Source organism: Lathamus discolor, chromosome 5, assembly GCF_037157495.1.
Source record: "Lathamus discolor isolate bLatDis1 chromosome 5, bLatDis1.hap1, whole genome shotgun sequence".
NCBI classification, from domain to species: domain Eukaryota; kingdom Metazoa; phylum Chordata; class Aves; order Psittaciformes; family Psittacidae; genus Lathamus; species Lathamus discolor.
This window is the reverse complement of record NC_088888.1, coordinates 113,875,732-113,892,992: the sequence shown is the minus strand read 5'-3', so window position 1 is coordinate 113,892,992 and position 17,261 is coordinate 113,875,732. Positions and strand designations below refer to the sequence as shown.

General features: G+C 41.8%; 1 protein-coding gene across 3 annotated transcripts in view; it reads right to left on the bottom strand.

Annotated features, from left to right (window-relative positions):
- Window positions 1-17,208, bottom strand: part of COMMD1 (copper metabolism domain containing 1) — an 82,429-nt gene extending 65,221 nt beyond the window's left edge. For all 3 annotated transcript variants that reach the window (XM_065682198.1, XM_065682199.1, XM_065682200.1), the window contains exon 1: window positions 16,976-17,208. In XM_065682198.1, coding sequence (XP_065538270.1) covers window positions 16,976-17,170 — 195 coding nt within the window. In that variant the 5' untranslated portion in view covers window positions 17,171-17,208. The remainder of the gene's footprint in view (window positions 1-16,975) is intronic.
- Between the last annotated feature and the right edge of the window lie 53 nt (window positions 17,209-17,261).

Here is a 17,261-nt window from a genome sequence, read left to right as displayed (position 1 = left end):
CTTTCGGGAAAAAACCCAAAGCTAAAGGCTTCTACACCCCCAGCAAATCTGTAAGTCAGAAATCACAAGCAACCTTAACCTTAAGTGACCATTTAGTGTTTCTACATCGAAGAAGAAAGACTTTAACTAATCTTTAAGTCTTCATCTAAGTCTGGGGAGACCACACAAATTTCTTTTATTCAAATTCCATACTATGTCCCAATATTACTAACTGTAATAAACAGTTAGAAATGAAATGAAACTCTGCTAATGGAATGAGCTAACTGTGAATCATTAAAAGGATCATAATACATATATTGTTTAAAACCTCTACTTCAATCTTTTTTCTGGCATGTAATAAATAAATCTTCTGCAACAACTATTTCTTATTCCAACCTGTGTAGCTTTTTGATTCATTGCTGAGGAGACACTAACCAGGTCAATGGACATTCAGTAGACTTGTAAATATTTTCAAGTTGGAGTTATTCTGATTTTCATGAATCATGATTGCCTTGGATAGGAGGACTCGCACCACACAGCAGCAACAAAAAACCATTTAACTGCTACTGCGGATGGGAAAAAATGAGTGTGCATGCTGAAGTTGCAGACAAAATTCCTTTCTTCCTGTACTTCTAATTTTATTATGCTTGATTCCATCCAGATTTGTCAAATGTGCACATTAAAGATGAAACTCCTCTCAACGGATCACTTCCATGCCTCTTGACTGACTCCTCCATTGCCATTCCCAAGTTTCCCACCGAGCAGAAACCCTCCAAACCCCTACCTATTTTCTTTTTTTTGCGCATACAAGCTCACCAAACCCAATGTTCTCTGCTAAAATTACTTTTTCATTTGAACATGAAGTTCAATAACAGTGGAGTAGAGATTCAGCTATTTTTGGCCTAGCTTACAATTGAACGCGAAAGTGATCTTTGCATTAGTTTCTAAAAGTATCTGAAGTGACCACATCATTTCCCTCTAGCCTGCCTCTGCCATTAGCCTGTGCGTCTGTAGAAATGACCAGTTTGAGCTCACGATTCCATAAAACACAACTTCCTAAATTTATTTACAGGAGGTGTCATTTTTCTGTGGTCTGAAGACTCATTTGATGACAAAGGAGGATGAAAGGTTGATTAAAACAGGCAGCCACCACTGAACCGCAACCTGAGCCATGCTCCCGCGGTCAGATCGTACTTCCTGCAAACCTGCTCTGCTAAGCTCAAAAGCAGTGGCTGCCCTACCCCAGAGCCATCCTAAAAACCATCTTTAGATGAAGGAAAATTGAAGATCATCAGGACTTTGCTGTCTGGACCTACTTAGAATCACAGAATGGTTTGGGTTGGAAAGGACCTGAAGATTGTCCAGTTCCAACCCCCCCTCACACTTGACCACGTTGCCCAAGGTTCTGTGGAGCATTTACCACTTCTTTGGGCAACCCATTCCAGTGTCTCACCACCCTAACAGGAAAGAACTTCTTCCTTATATCTAAGCTGAACTTCCCCTGTTTTAGTTTGAACCCATTACCCCTTGTCCTATCACTACAGTCCCTAATGAAGTGTTCCTCCCCAGCATCCTTATGGGCCCCCTTCAGACACTAGAAGGCTGCTATGAGGTCTCCACGCAGCCTTCTCTTCTCCAGGCTGAACAGCCCCAACTCCCTCAGCCTGTCTCCATACGGGAGGTGCTCCAGTCCCCTGATCATCCTCGTGGCCCTCCTCTGGACGTGTTCCAACAGCTCCATGTCCTTTTTATATTGAGGATACCAGAACTGCACACAATACTCCAAGTGAGGTCTCACAAGAGCAGAGTAGAGGGGCAGGATCACCTCCTTCGACCTGCTGGTCACGCTCTTTTTGATGCAGCCCAGGATACGGTTGGCTTTCTGGGGTGTGAGTGCGCACTGCTAGCTCATGTTCAGTTTCTCATCGACCAACACCACCAAGAACTTGTCTTAGAGACTGTCTAGGCTTTGTACCACTTACAGAACAAGAATAAATAAATATTTAGGAACAAAACCCCAAAAGACAGAATGAGCCCACCCACTAATAACATTAGTCATAGCTAGATTTCTGAACAATGCCTGAACACTCAGACTGTAAACAGACACTAAAAGCTTGGATTTTAAGCAGTAAACAAAAAAGAAAAAGCACTACCCCCCGTTCTTGAATAATAGTTTCCAAACTACTTAAATTATTTGAAATAGAAAGAGGAAGAGATGTACAAGAAAAAAGGCAATGGAAAATGCTTCTTGGAGAGCACAGATGTTGGACAGGCTAAAGGGAGATAAAACAAGGAACAGAAAAAATAAGGAAATGTTTTATTAATAGCAAATATGCTTGCAACTTCAAGGGTCAAATAGAAAATTAAAAATCTATTTATATTGAAAATACAAATATCAATTGTCCGTCCTGGCCGGTATTCAACCGAATTACAGCAAAAAACCCCCAGCTTTGCTGTCAGTTTTCTCCCCACTTGAGTCAAATTCTTTGCTATGGTTCAGAAAGCATTTTGCCACTTGGGGTGGAGGCAAAGAAGTGTCTCATTTCCAGTAGTTCTTAAACATGCAGCTGTGTCACAGACAAGTTCGAGAGGTTCAACCTTTTCCAAAACAAATGTGCAAACACATGTGCTCCCTGAACTCCCTTTGGCTGGAGCAAGTTGTTTTCTTGGAGAACATATAAATCCTGCAGGTGACATGCAGGATAAAATGGTTTCTTCTTCAGTCCTCCTGAAGGAACTGGATTCGGAAATAAGAACTCTCAACAGATGGGAGCCATTTAATGCTGTATTGCTAAAGACAGAGAGGAAAATAAAAGGCAGAGAGAAATCCAGATAGGACAGAATAAATACCAGATGGTAAACTAAAAAATTAAAAGAAAATTCAAGGGAGGGAGTTAAAGCAGGAAGAGAGGAGACAGACATGGTGACAGTCCCGGAATTGGTGACATGACCTTAAGAGACCACGTGGTCAGCCTCTTTTTCTGCTCCTCTCTTCTCTCACAATACAATAAATGAGAACTGTGTTTATCAGGTTTCTACAATCATTCTGGGAAAATGACTTGCTGTCGCAGCCACCGCTTCATGTTTAATCTTGTTTCACTTAGGAGAGTTAAAAATAGAAGTTGGAGCAGCTCATATTTTGAAGGCAAGTGGAAAAGAAGTTGTAGCCCTACCCTGAGCACAGTAAATGGTGCAGACATTAGCGGAGCTTATTGGAGCTCTCTGCAGGCAGCAATCCTGTCAGTGAAGCAGGCAAAGCACAAACTTGCTTTATGAGGAACCAAGCACAGCAAACAGAACTAACATCATAAATAAATTTTCACTTTTACTCCATGTATCTTGTTTGCATCTTAACAGTTAATCATTAACTCAGCTCATTTCCCCTTAGTTTATATTTGGACATCAGCTTCCTTTACAGCAAAGCACAGATGCTCCAGCAGTGAACAACATGAGATACATGAGTCACACCCCTCAACTGTATGATACTTGCCATATAATGTTTTACAGCCAAATCCTGAATCTAGGCTCTGACTTCCTTCCTTTCACAGCACTATATGGTACATTATTACCTGTACTATTATGAGCAATAGCTGGAGTTATATTTTCCTACCTGGGAACAGAGAGGTTTCTGCACTCCTAGGCCAGGATCACACCACGGCACATTACTGCCTTAGCCCATAACCCTGCAGGCACATTCCACAGCAGCAAAGAGATCAGCAAGTAAAGGAGACAAGGCTACAGACCACACAGGTTCAAGGGAAGCAAGCAAGAGCACTTTACCATCTGGTCATTAATCACCTATTTTGACAACTTGTGCTGCACATTTACAGGTTTGACAGGCGAGAGGCAAGCTTCCAGTCTCAGGATACTAGCCTGCAGATCTTGCTTTTGATACGGATAAAATGGTTTTCCCTCTTGTCAGCTAAGTGAAATACAAAACATGTTCCCAGACCATCAGCAGCCATGGTGGTTGTTAACAGCTGAGCTTTTATGAGAAGAAAGGAGCAGCAGGTCAAACTCTTCACCATAGGCATCAAAACTGTCCAGTAAAGGGCCCTGCTCCATCCACAGTGCTGGGAAACAACACCTGATCGGGAGCAAAGTCCAAATCAGGTTGCTCAGAATAAACCATCCCTCACTTTCCCATAAATACGTAAGTACCATTTGCTGTATCAAAAATGATTACAAGTAAATGCAGTAAAAGTTGTTTCTTGGGGAAAAAAACCACCATAAAGAAACAAAAAGAAACAGCCAAAACATCGATGTGAAAGTACCGTCCATCAGAATTCCATTAAATATTAATGACTACTCCATTAAATATTAATGACTGCTTTAACTACCCCAGAGAGAGTTCTCTATTTCTATCAGGTTAGGCTCCTGACAAAATCATCCATCAGCAGAGCTGGCCAAGTAACTGGGTTTTCCACCAAGCTTGTAGGAACCACTCCACGCCCCTGTGCATTCACAGACAACCTGCATCGCTCTTGAGAGCTGCACATGCATGACAGTCGTTTGAAGAGCTCGTAGACACACACGAGTAAAAAGTGTATGGTGATCAACAAAATCTGGCTTTAGATTTCATCATCGCAGGCCTTAACCCCTAAAAACTTCATTACTCAATTGCTCCAAGACACTGCAGCCCATGCCATCAAAAATAGTTCAATTAGATTTTCCCATGGCTTTTCTTTGTCTTTCAGTCAAATTGGGGTCTACTCATATTAAATGAACTCCCTACTATTTGTCCACATGAACTAGAAAATTTCTCCAGTGCTTTCTTTTTATTAGGAGACCTTTTATAGATTTCCTGACATGTCATAAACTGACACGTCATAAACTGAATCCTGTGAACAAAAGCACTCTCCCTGCTCAGTAAGGAACAACTGACACTCTTCTAACCTGGCTCACAAGAAGCCAAAGCCAGATCCTTCTCTTTCAAACATTCACAAGACTTTATACAATGGACACAAAATAGAGGCACACAGGCAGATATTTGTTTACACGGAGGAATGTCCAGTAACTGATGGGGAAAGAGACCCTCTGCCAAGTTGCATCAGCTGCTCGTGCCTTTGGGCTCCTTTGGGTCCTCAAGAGAGGACCATCTTAGAGGTCTCAAGAGGTCTGAGGTGCAGCATAACAACCTCTAGCCTCCTGAGGACTCATCAGCAAAGTACAGCTCCAGCTACCCATGCATCTCACACGTAACACTGGAGAGCAAACCTTAGGGCCATTCTGCAAGACTCCAACCAGGCTCAGAACCATCATCTTCATCCTAGGTAACATAGTCTGTCACTGAATGGTTGTTAGAAGGGCAGTCATTTCTGCCCTCTGTTCTTACCTCTGCATTCTCTCTAAACATGTATATGTGAGCACCATATAAACATCTGACCATCATAGCAGCCTTCCAATATCTGAAGGGGGCCTACTAGGATGCTGGAGAGGGACTCTTCACCAGGGACTGTAGCATTAGGACAAGAGGTAATGGGTTTAAGCTAAAACAGAGGAAGTTCAGGTTAGATATAAGGAAGAAGCTCTTTACTGTGAGCATGGTGAGTCACTGGAATAGGCTGCCTAAAGAAGTGGTGGATGGTCCATCCCCAGCAGCGCTCAACGCCAGGTTGGACAGAGCCTTGGGTGACGTGGTCTAGTGTGAAGTGTCCCTACCCATGGCAGAGGGTTGGAACTGGTTGATCTTAAGGTCCTTTCCAACCCAAACCATTCTATGATTCTATCTGCTAAAATAATAGCACACTGCTTAAATGTGCCATTTCTACTTCTGCAGAAAAAGGGACTTAACAAATATTTTGTTCGCTTCAGAAGAGGCAAAAATTGAGTTTAATGAAAACCACAAAAGAAATCACAAATTACTCAATTGCATACAATATTTGTACCATATTTGACTATGTAAAACTACAGGGTACTTATACGAACAGTTTGTCCTTGTTAGAACAGAAAATAAACTACTTTTTAACCTCAAATGGCAAAAAGAGTATAAGAGAACAGCACATCTGATGCGACAGTCTGAAGAGAGACAACAGAGCCATGTGTAAATGTCAGACAAGGAGTAAAAATGTGTTGCTTACTTGCCTTTTACACAGATACTACTCAAGTGTCTGCATCTATCTTCAGAACATGTTTCATAATCCTGGCATCATGGTTTATAGAGACTATAAAGAAAGAAAAAAACTACCCACCAAGTTGAGGTAGGAATCTTTTGGCAGAGATCCCAAAAAATCTTAACCAGAAAAAAATCTAACCTTATTTGGAAAAAACCACAGAATTTCACTTGAGCTGTATTTGTATTGCCACTTCTTATTGTTAGAGGAGAGATGAAAAACGTGCTTTCAGAAATATATTAACATATGCAAAGTGAGATAATTTCAAAAGTATTTTAAAAAATTATTAGAAAAACAGCTAAGTCTAAAACTTGTTTGTACAAGTTGGCTCTTATTTCACATTTGCTCTGCACAGTATAATTTAGGTCTTCTTTCAGTGAGATTCTGTTGTAATCTATTTTTACTTATGTGGAATCACACATAAACCAGCATTGTTAAGAGGTAAATACAGAAGATGGCAAAGAATTAGAGGGATTAAAAAAATATGTTCCAGAATCACTGTCACCTTTAGAATAGCAACACACAGTCCTTAAGGACAGCAGATAAACAGATACCGAACTCCACAGGGAGCTGGGAAGGAGGAGGTAGTCACAAGCTTGCTATACAACTATAAAACTACCAAGGTCCTAAGAGATGGAGTACTCTGATTTAGATCTTTGGTTATCAGCTATAAACAGATGCTTATGCACTGTAAACAAAGTAGTAAGAAACCAGTTTGGTTTTCCCAGTAATGAATTCCTAATCCTTCACAATGGAGGCCATCCATAGAATCACAGAATGGTCTGTGTTGGAAGGGACCTTCAAAGCTCATCTAGTCTGACCCCCAATACAATGAGCAGAGACGTCTTCAACTAGATCAGGTTGCCCAGAACCACATTAGTTTGGCCTTGAATGTCTTCTTGAATGTCTCATTCATCACCCCTCTGTGCAACCCAAGCCAGTCAGTTCTGATTTACTCCACATACTAAACACATTTTTAAGTTATGGAAAAGAATATATTCATAATGATAAACACAGAATAAAAAAATAGAATACTTTAGGCTCTGCCTTCAAAGAAAGTCACATAATCTTTTTCTAAAGCCAGTGATCATCTAGGGGTGAACTTGGAGCCCTCTCAGTAAATTGCAGCCAATACTTCCTGCCCAGGGAGGCCCACAGGGAATCGCACCATCCATTCAGACAGCAGCTCAAGCTGCCAGAGGTTCTTACCTGACAACTTCTGACCCATTAGGCCCAATGACTAAAACATCAATGAACAAAAGACTTCAAGTAACAACTGCAGCTATTACAAAAATCAACATCATCCAAACATGTTGAAAAGTTCAAGTCCCCATCACCTTGGTCACCAGACTAGAGGAAATCCAGAGAATACAAGTTGCAAAATGGAATTAATTGTAGTCACACAGCATTTTCACCACTCTTAAGATTTTGGTATTGTCAGCTTGGTTTTTAAAATAAAGTTGTTGGATATACTGCATCCAAATGCTACAAACCAGTACAGTAGAAAAACTAACATACATCATCCTAAGCCAGCAGCTGCTAAGCATTACTGGGAATGGAAAATTTCAGTTTATAAAAAGGCTGACTCGTGTCATCCAAATTTCCTTTCATACACTAGCTGTGAACTTCAGTGGCTAAAGTGAATGCCACAGCTCTGCATCACTGATAGGGTGTTGGATATTTAGCACATTAACACATCTTTCCTGTTGCTCTCTTCTTGGTCTGAATTGTGAAATGAGGATGTATATGTTAGCAGAAGAAATTATGCTCACTCCAATTTAAAGGCTCCATTGACTAGTCTTTTTTCCTAATAAAATTACTTGCAATGAAACAAAATGTATAGAAAGCAAGAAGTCTATCATCGCCCCAACTGTAGGCAGCCTCATGTGACACCAGCAAGGCTGGAGTAAGAATTTCTACTCCATTGCCAATATCAATACGCTCCTGGAGCAAGCAGGCACTAATCTTCCTTCACACCAGTTGTAACAGACACATTTTCAAAAGCATCACGTAATAAACAATGTAATTTCAGTGTACAGCCTTCCTTTCCTTTTAGTCTTTCTTTATACATCAAATCAAAGAAGGGACATCTCACGTTCTCCCCTTTTCATAGGCCGTATCTCAAGAGAAAAAACAATTCATACTAGTCCAGAAAACCACTAGTGCTGAGATGATGGCAGTGAACTTCATTACCTTCTCCAGCATTTCCCACACACTTCGGGAAATAGGGAATGGAGCATTAGCATTTCTGTAATAAATGTATGAAACTACATGTGAAGCCTAAGGGAGTCTTCTTCCCTTTTCAAATATACTCCATACAGCATGTGTTTGATAAATACTAATTAAGTATAGTAGAAGCATTTAATTTGTAGTAATGAACTTCAAAGGCAATATCCAACTCCCTCGTCTTCACAGTAGTCTCTTGATGTGGTCAAGAGAAACTCTGTAGGGACCGGAGTGGACTAATGAATTTCAGCACAACTAATATACTTGCCTTTCTGTGCATGTGTGCAAACACATGAATATACTCATATGCTAATCACATACACGTGTATATGGAACGTCTGTTCACCATACCTGTGTGGAGTGGGTTTTTTGAGAAACAGAGTGCATCCAAAACTTGATGGTGTTATTAATGATGAAAATACTACTTACTGACAGAAGTTCTACAAATGCAACAAAGTGAGCCACATGTTTCAATGGCAAAGGGAAATCAACAGCATACAAAACATGAGGACCATCAAGAAGTACAACTTTCTTAGCAGCAGGCTGTTGTGGAAGCCCATTAACAATTAGCTGATTTTCAGTAGGGCATTTCAAAACTAAGAGGTAATACAGTCACCAGACCATGAAGAGCTGCCACTCATCTGCCTACTCTAGACACAGATAGGGAGGGCAGCCCCCTCCTCTGCAACTGGGACAAAGGAACTACATTTCTACTTGCAGAGATACTATCAACACTGTAATTGAGGAAAAACGCAGAGAGAGAGACTCTCGTTTGGGCAATAGGGAGTTTCCCACACCTATTACACATCAGTGACGCAGGTCTACCGATTTATTTTGATTTACCACTTTTCCATTGATAAGAACATCAAAAAATAATATGACAGGAAAGGTCAAGCAAACCATAAAATGTAAGGTGAGCAATTTACACTAAAGTGACACAGCTACAGCATAATGGCACTTTACAATCTCAAATGAAATGGGTCTTAGATTGAATTTAAGTAAATAACCTTTCCCCTGTCTCACACTTGAGTTATAGAAAATACTACTAATTAAATGAATGATGTTATAATGGTGGGAGTCCTCCTGCATCTGCCTGCCTTCAGGATTTGCACTTGTAGTGGCACATCAGTAGGAAGACTACTAGGTTTGCAATATGGAGGTGCAGAGTCCTTGCTCATACCCCATTGTTTAATGACAGCCCATTTCATTCCACTCATGGTGCAGAATACCATCACCTCTGCATCCCACAGCTGCTGACATCAACTGCTATATAGCTTTTCAATAATTCCAATAGAAATGAAAGCAGTATTGCAAATACAATAGGCTTTAACAAACACCAACTTTTGTAACTGGAGAAATCACAGGAAAAGGAGCATTAAAAAAATCCAGAACAATGCAGGTACATTGCTCTTCCTAGTTAGGTTATGTGTGACACACACACTAAATTGCTGCTCTAGGCAGTGAAGCACTGATCTTACTGTTCCTGTCAATGTTCTTCAACCACGTAACATCCTGCAGCCAGCCTTCCTCTCCAGTTCATTCTTTTGAAGAACTTTTCCCTTCCACTTTATGCTGTTTCTACAGCTGGCAGCTGCACCAATCCTTATGTGAACTGACTGCACATACACATACCTAAAACCTAAAATAAATCAGAAGCACTAATAAGAACACTTCAGGTCAGTATCCATGAACATTTTCATGGCCGCAATAAAGCACATTCAAGTAAACATTCCATTTTCTGCCCTCCAAAGATGATGCTGAAGCAGGGCAAAAAAGGCAGTAACTGTTAAGTTTATATACAGAGGAGAGAAAATGCAGAGGTGCAGTCCAGCTTTGTTAAGATTAGTGAGCTATATAACAGTGATGTTTCACTAAATTAGAGAGTATGTTTGTTATGCAGTTGTTCCAGGCAAACATCAATTGAGACAATAATTTTCTTATGTATGGCCAATTATAACACTGTAGACCTATCCCACTCCCCTCCCAAATTCTGCATGCAGTCATTGTTAGTTTATTTTTGCCTAACCCAGTAACAAATAGAATTATTCATAATAAGCACAGTCATTCACTTGAGTGAAAGTTATAACACTATGAAAGATTCATATTTGGCCAGAAAGCACCTCATATTGACACAGCACTTGCTGATACTGCTTTGTGAGCAACTTGTTACCTTTTACCCAAATTGAGAAGAATGAGCATGCTTATGGAGTTATCTTTCTAGTCAGTAGATGGAGGCACAACTGCAATTCTAAATGGCAGAAAACAGTCTCTCCTATCAACTCTTCCCAAATGATTTTATATCAGTCTTTGGACTGAGGCTGTTCTGCTTCTCAGCCTGCAGAAGCTTGGACAACTGCAAAGCACTAAGAGCTCACGACTCAGCTCACATACTTGAGGAATCACAAGTTATCTGGGGAGAGGCAAGAATGACAGCTCTTCCCTTAATAGAAAATGCAAGAAGTCATTTATTTTCCACCAGTGGCTGTCAGCAGAAATCCTGCTGAAGGCCTTTATCCTCCACAACAGGGTGAACCCTGTGACTGTTTTCCTGCTCTGACTTTTCACCTAAGGACAGATCCATTTTATGAAGAGCAAACAGCCTCTTCCTTCTCAAGCAGAAACAGGACCTCCTCTCTAGGTAACAACAGCAACTTCACAGGAAAGGACTGCAGTCCCTATCAGGAAAGGGACAGTCTTTAGTGACAACATAGGATACCAGCACTAGGCAGCTTCCAAAGCACCCACAGTTTGCCCATGTGAGACCAGAGCATTTTACACACCGAGCACTTTTATCCACTAGTGTCATCGAGTTTTTCCCCAAAAGCCTTTGGATCAGATTTTGATCAAAAGTTTTCTTATTCAACAGATTTTCAAAGGCACAAGGAAAAGTAATCACTAGAAATAGCTGGGCATTCCACAACATAGAAATAGCTACGAGATGAGATTTGAATACACTGTGTGTGCCAGTGGCTAAGCAGAGCCAAATAATGTTGGTTACCATCAACCTCTTGGCTGAAAAACAGTGAAATTAAACATCTGTCATCAGAAAAGTCTGGTAGAAATATCAGCATGGTTCCTAATGAAAGCCACCAATGGAAGAGGGCTAGTGAATGTTATAAAGTGTATACATAGAATTCAGGTGCATTTTACATGATGGATATCAAGCTCTTGGTTCTCATATATCACTTGCGTAGAGCCTGATTAATATTTTTACCAATAACGTACCAGTATTTGTTATTACAGATGGTGGCACCCTCAGTATTTCTGAAAATAAACACATGTAAATCAAATACAATAAAATATTTAGACTCCTCACACTGCAATTTTTATTGTCATTTAGCCAACGTACAGTTTGTTCTGAGGCAGAAGAGCAAACCAGGACACTTCCAACAAAGCAGCAACTGAATCGTGTTCAGTAAATCCAATAACCTACTGCCACCAAAAGGAAAACAGTAGAATTACTCCAGATGTAAAGTAATTATTACCAGTGGAATACAGTTAATTAAACTTACAAAAAGAGAAGACGAATTTAGTATTTTAATCAAGACGATGAAGTCTTTAAAAACCGAAAAAGCTGGGGATAAGAATTTCTAAAAGCTGATCTATGATCTCCTCCAGTTTCTCAGTATTTTGCCACCTTATGGGACAGAAGGCTGGGAAGTATAAAGGTAAAGAACAATTGACAGAACATTAAAACGATACAGTTCTCCAGGGCCAGCCTTCCTAGGGCTCTGCTCTACCTTCCACGATATTCCACACAAGAAGTGATATTTTTTTTTAAAGTAAATTTAATGAGGTAACATGGTTTCTCTACAAAATAAATTCAGCATTTTAGAGGTCAGATGATTCATGCACATTCAGCAGATCTATGGGCAGGAGACAGATGTAAGCAGCAGATCATAACATCTTTTATAAATACAAACCCAGGACTAGTTTGTACACAAACAAGGGGGAAAGAAACATTTAATTGCTTATTGCTGCAATAAATATGATATGCTTTTGTGGCTCTTTTTCATCTCAATACTTCTCTCAGGTGCCACGCTTTGCACAGGTGGAACACAGGAGGGTACAGGAAAAGTCCTTCACCTTGTTTATACTCAGCTCTAATACAACTAAGTGGTTGATTTACAGTACAGATTTATGATTACTACTTAGAAGACATGAAGTAGTACAGCAATTAATTCACAAGGGTAATGAATGCCTCTGCTTCTAACCATCAAGAAGATGGGTATCAGAATAAAAAATCCTCAAGAGACAGGCAGAAGGCATTATTCATCTCATTCAATTTAGGTGCTTACACTCCCTTGAAATTCAACAGAACACAGTACAAGACACCGAATTCTTTCCAGACTGGCCATACAAAGGGTCTGGGCTTCTAAAGGAGGTATATGAAACCAAACAGCATGGCTACCTCCTGAAAGAATGTATTTGGTGCAACCAGGTATTATCATCAATGGAGACAGAAAAGCTACCTGTTGCCTTCTGAAGTTCAGGTAAGATCACGGCACTCAAGGAAAACGGCTGCATAAACAAGTACTCTGACTTTCTATTGTCTATTTCTGCTATTTGCTCCCCTTCCTCCACTATCCAGAGGTGGAACAAAAAAATAAAACCACAAAAAGATAATACAAACATTTTAATAATGCAGATTTTTCACAATGAAATATCAAGACTTGGAATAAATTTGCTTCGAAACTCATGTGACAATTGACAAGGAAGGGACAAAACAGATCTCTGAGTGGAGCTTGCTCCTCCAGCATCCAAGATGTGTGTCCAAATACTAAGATATTGTAAGCACAGAGAAACACTTTTGAAGTTTGCTGTTGTGAACAAATACAATATAACGCCACCTCACACAGTTAAATTCACAGAGATACTAAAAGTGTTCCAGGCAACTCTCTAAAGCATGCAAGTATGTGTGTGGTAGTTCTCAGTTACTTGAAGATTTGGTTAAGCAACTTGTAGGGCCAAGATGGCTCTTCCCCTGCACATGGTTCAAACAAAAGAGAACAGCTCACACTGTATCTGTGTGACCTCTGTGTCACAGCTTCACAAGAGTCAGTTTACGCAAGAGGCAGAGATTTGTAGGCTAGCTGTAAGAACTAAAAAGGAGGTATCAAAAATAATAGCTAAGACAACGGTTTTTCCTACAAGGTAGATGGAGGAAGAAGAAAATATGTTTAAGCCTCCCTACTTTCAAAGTACAACACTAATATCAACCTTTCCCTCACAAACTAAGAGCTGACCAGAAAGCCAAGGGATTTTTTTAGAATGCTCTAGAACAGAGGTCCTGAAAATATCCACAGGAATGAAAGCGTTACATCCTTTAAGTCACCCAATCCACAATACTTGACATGAAGTTGTGTCTGTACAATGTAGTTGGTGTATTGCTTAGCTCAGAACTTCAACTTTAAAGTGTGTTGAACTATATAAACTTTGGTTATATCCCACAAATTTCATTCGTAAGATGAGTGGTGGCAATAAAGACCACGAGACAAACCTGACAACAGTGAGATGATGCTTTGTTATTTATGAATACGAATTTATGTTGGAAGGCATGACCCTGAAGACCACAACTGTTACCAGTTTTGGTTCTTAAAGCAGCACACAGGGAATGTGATATCCCCTCCCCAACATATTGCCATCCTTCTAAGCTATACGTCTATGTTACAGAAATGGGTAAATATTAAATACTTTGACTCATTTGTGTTTTCTGGGGCCTGAATTAATGTTATCTCCAGAATATGACAGCTCAACAGTGCTTGAAAAAGAGCTGTATTTGAAACCTAAATTTCTCTATTTCCTGTAAATGTGTCTTTTCTTCTGGCCTCAAACACACCACATTGGCTGAGCAGCTGTGACATTTCAGAGATGGCTAAAAAGCTACCCACTTCTGCAAGCAGAAAAACAAACCTATATAGCTTGGAGATCATTCACATGAAGTCATTATTCATCTAAAGTTACTATACTGCAGTACTGCACTGAAATAACTAGAAAATACTAATTGTGTTTCTTATCTGCCCCGCCTCTCAGAGGTAAGTTAAAGGCACCTCAAAAAAAGCACCTCAAAAAAAGCACCAAGAAAACCAGGTGAGGAAAAATGTGTATCTATCAGGTCTAAAAAATTACTACCAGAACAGGGGAGAATGGATGGCACAGTAAAATTTGGCTTGGGGAGATTTAGTGAAGAAACTTGATTTTTACAATTAGCCCGAAAAATGAATGAAGAAAAGATTAGGAATCTACAACAAATCGTTGAAGTATCAGATAGAACACATGGGGAGAATCCTAGAATCCCAGGTTGGAAGAGACATCAAGGACCATCTGGTCCAACATTTCCTGGCCAAGCATGATCTAGACTGCTGTGCCCAGCACCTTAAAGGTGTCAAGCTGCACCTTAAAAGCATCCAGTACTGGGGAACCCACCACTTCCCTGGGGAAGCCATTCCAATGGCTGATTGGTCTCATTATGAAAAATTTCCCTCTGGTGTGCAACCCGAATCTCCCCAGGAGTAATTTGTGCCCATGACAAACAAAATGGCACAATTAATGGACCGTTACATTAGGGCATGTAGGCATAAGACAAGAGGGAATGGTTTAAAACTGACAGAGGGGAGATGCAGGTCAGATGTTAGGAAGAAATTCTTTACTATGAGGGTGGCAAGACACTGTCACAGGTTGCCCAGAGAAGCTGTGGCTGCCCAACCCCTGACAGCGTTCAAGGCCACGTTGGATGAGGCTTGGAGCAACCTGGTCTAGTGGAACGCATCCATGCTTTGTGGCAGGGGAGCTGGAACTGGATGAGCTTTAAGGTCTCTCACAACCCAAACCATTTTATGATTCTATGATCTTGCTTCTTGCTCCCCTTTACTCCTGGCTATGCAGTCCCAGCTGCCTCCTTCCATCATCTCTAATGCTCATCAGATCGTTGTCAGAAGACAATTTGAACTCAGGAACTTTCCAGCAATTCTCTTTCTCCTCCTCCCTTTGAGTTATACAATAATCTGACAGAAAACTGTTACCTCACAGAGCAGTCCAGAAAGCACAGCAGTTGTCAAAAGGTAAGAAATGGCAGTAGATGGGGCAAAAGGGTCAAACCCCCTCATTTTGGCCATAACATACTTCCCCACTGGCATACTGTATCTTGCAGAACACAAACCAGATCCGACTGCTCTGCCCACCACTGCAGCTGTCTGCAGGCATGGGTGACAGTAATCAAATATCAGATTAAAGTGGCACATTTCACACATGTAGTTCCTTACCTGCCACAACGAGGGAGACTGCTGCTAACAGCACTGTGGGCACACCCTAATGATGAGAGACTAAGCTGCATTCTCTGCTGAATCTTATGACACTGCATTGAATTACTGCTCATTTAAAGCAGCAGTTAACTTCATATGCTGGGCTAACCTGCATGTCTGCACTAACACACTGATTCCTGAGAACAGGGCAGCAATAAAAGGGGGTGGGGGACTGAAGACACTTTATAGTGATTTTTCTTTTAAAAGGCACATACTTAGAATCCTAGAATAGTTAGGGTTGGAAAGGACCTTAAGATCATCCAGTTCCAACCCCCCTGCCATGGGCAGGGACACCTCACACTAAACCATGCCACCCAAGGCTTCGTCCAACCTGTCCTTGAACACTGCAAAGGATGGAGCACTCACAGCCTCCCTGGGCAACCCATTCCAGTGCCTCACCACCCTAACAGGAAAGAATTTCCTCCTTATATCCAATCTACTTGCTTACTTTTGACCTTGTAACAAATAAGAACACAGATAAAAGGAAGAAAAGCCAATTCCTTTTAAAATTTCCAGCATTTTTTCCATCATATAGACTAACACAAGGTAATCCTGAGGATTCTTTCCAGTAATTTAAAAGATGACCCTCAGCAACACAAATAGCATGCAGTAAAAATAACGTGCAGTGACCGAGAAAGCAAAGCAGGCAAGAATGTTGCTTTACTTGTAAACAAAATATGTCACTTTATTAAGGGGAAATAGCTCGCTGCTAAATACGGTGGCTTGGGCGTAAAAAATTACCCAGCCAAAACTATGCTACCGCGCTTCGATACACTTTTTCCTCCCCCAAAACCTGCCAGACTGATACAACCTGAGAACATCCGTGGATTTAACCACCAGGTGGCAGCGGCCACTCAGGTATTTGTTAGCTGGAGGGTCCCTGTGCCACACTGAGCTGCGACAACTACACCGCGCTGTTCTCTCGAACGGAGAGGAAAAACATCCATTCCAAGGGAAAATACCTTCCTCTCTATATGAAGCCAAACCTGTTTGCTGTTTGAAGCAGCTTGCTTCGCAATTGGTGATGCTTCTCCTAAAACGCAGTTTTCTTGTAAGGAATACGTGAACAGCAGCTCTCCGCAGGAAGCTCTCGAGTACCGGTACTTCCATGAGCATAAACCCAAGAGCCGGCTTTACCCTCAGCAGAGCGCTGGCCTGGTGGCTCCTGCTTCTGAGGAGACGGCTCCACGACACCGGGAGCTCAGCACGGCATGCAAGGGAAGGCACGGAGCCAAAGGCTTCACCTCCGACTGAGGGCGACCGGCTTCACCCCGCGGCAGCACCCAGGGCCCCAGCTGCATCCAGAGCCGCACCGGGGCTCCCTCCTTTCGGAGCCGCGCCGCCCGCACCCGGTACCTGGAGGAGGCCGCCCATCTTGGCGCTCAGGGCGCGGAACTCCTCCGGCGCCGCCTCGGGGTAGAGCTGCCCTCGCAGCAGCTCCTCCGTGATGTCCGCGTTGCCGTAGTAGGCGGCCTGGGCGATGCCGCTGAGGAGCCCGCTCAGCGGCTTCGAGCCCTCGGGCGGCGGCTGAGGCGGCTCCGGCGCCGCCATCGTGAGGAGGGCGGAGGCACCGCCCGCGAGTACGGCGGCCGCGCAGGGGCAGTCCCCTCCGCTGTACCGAGTCTTCTTATCGGGGTGAGGC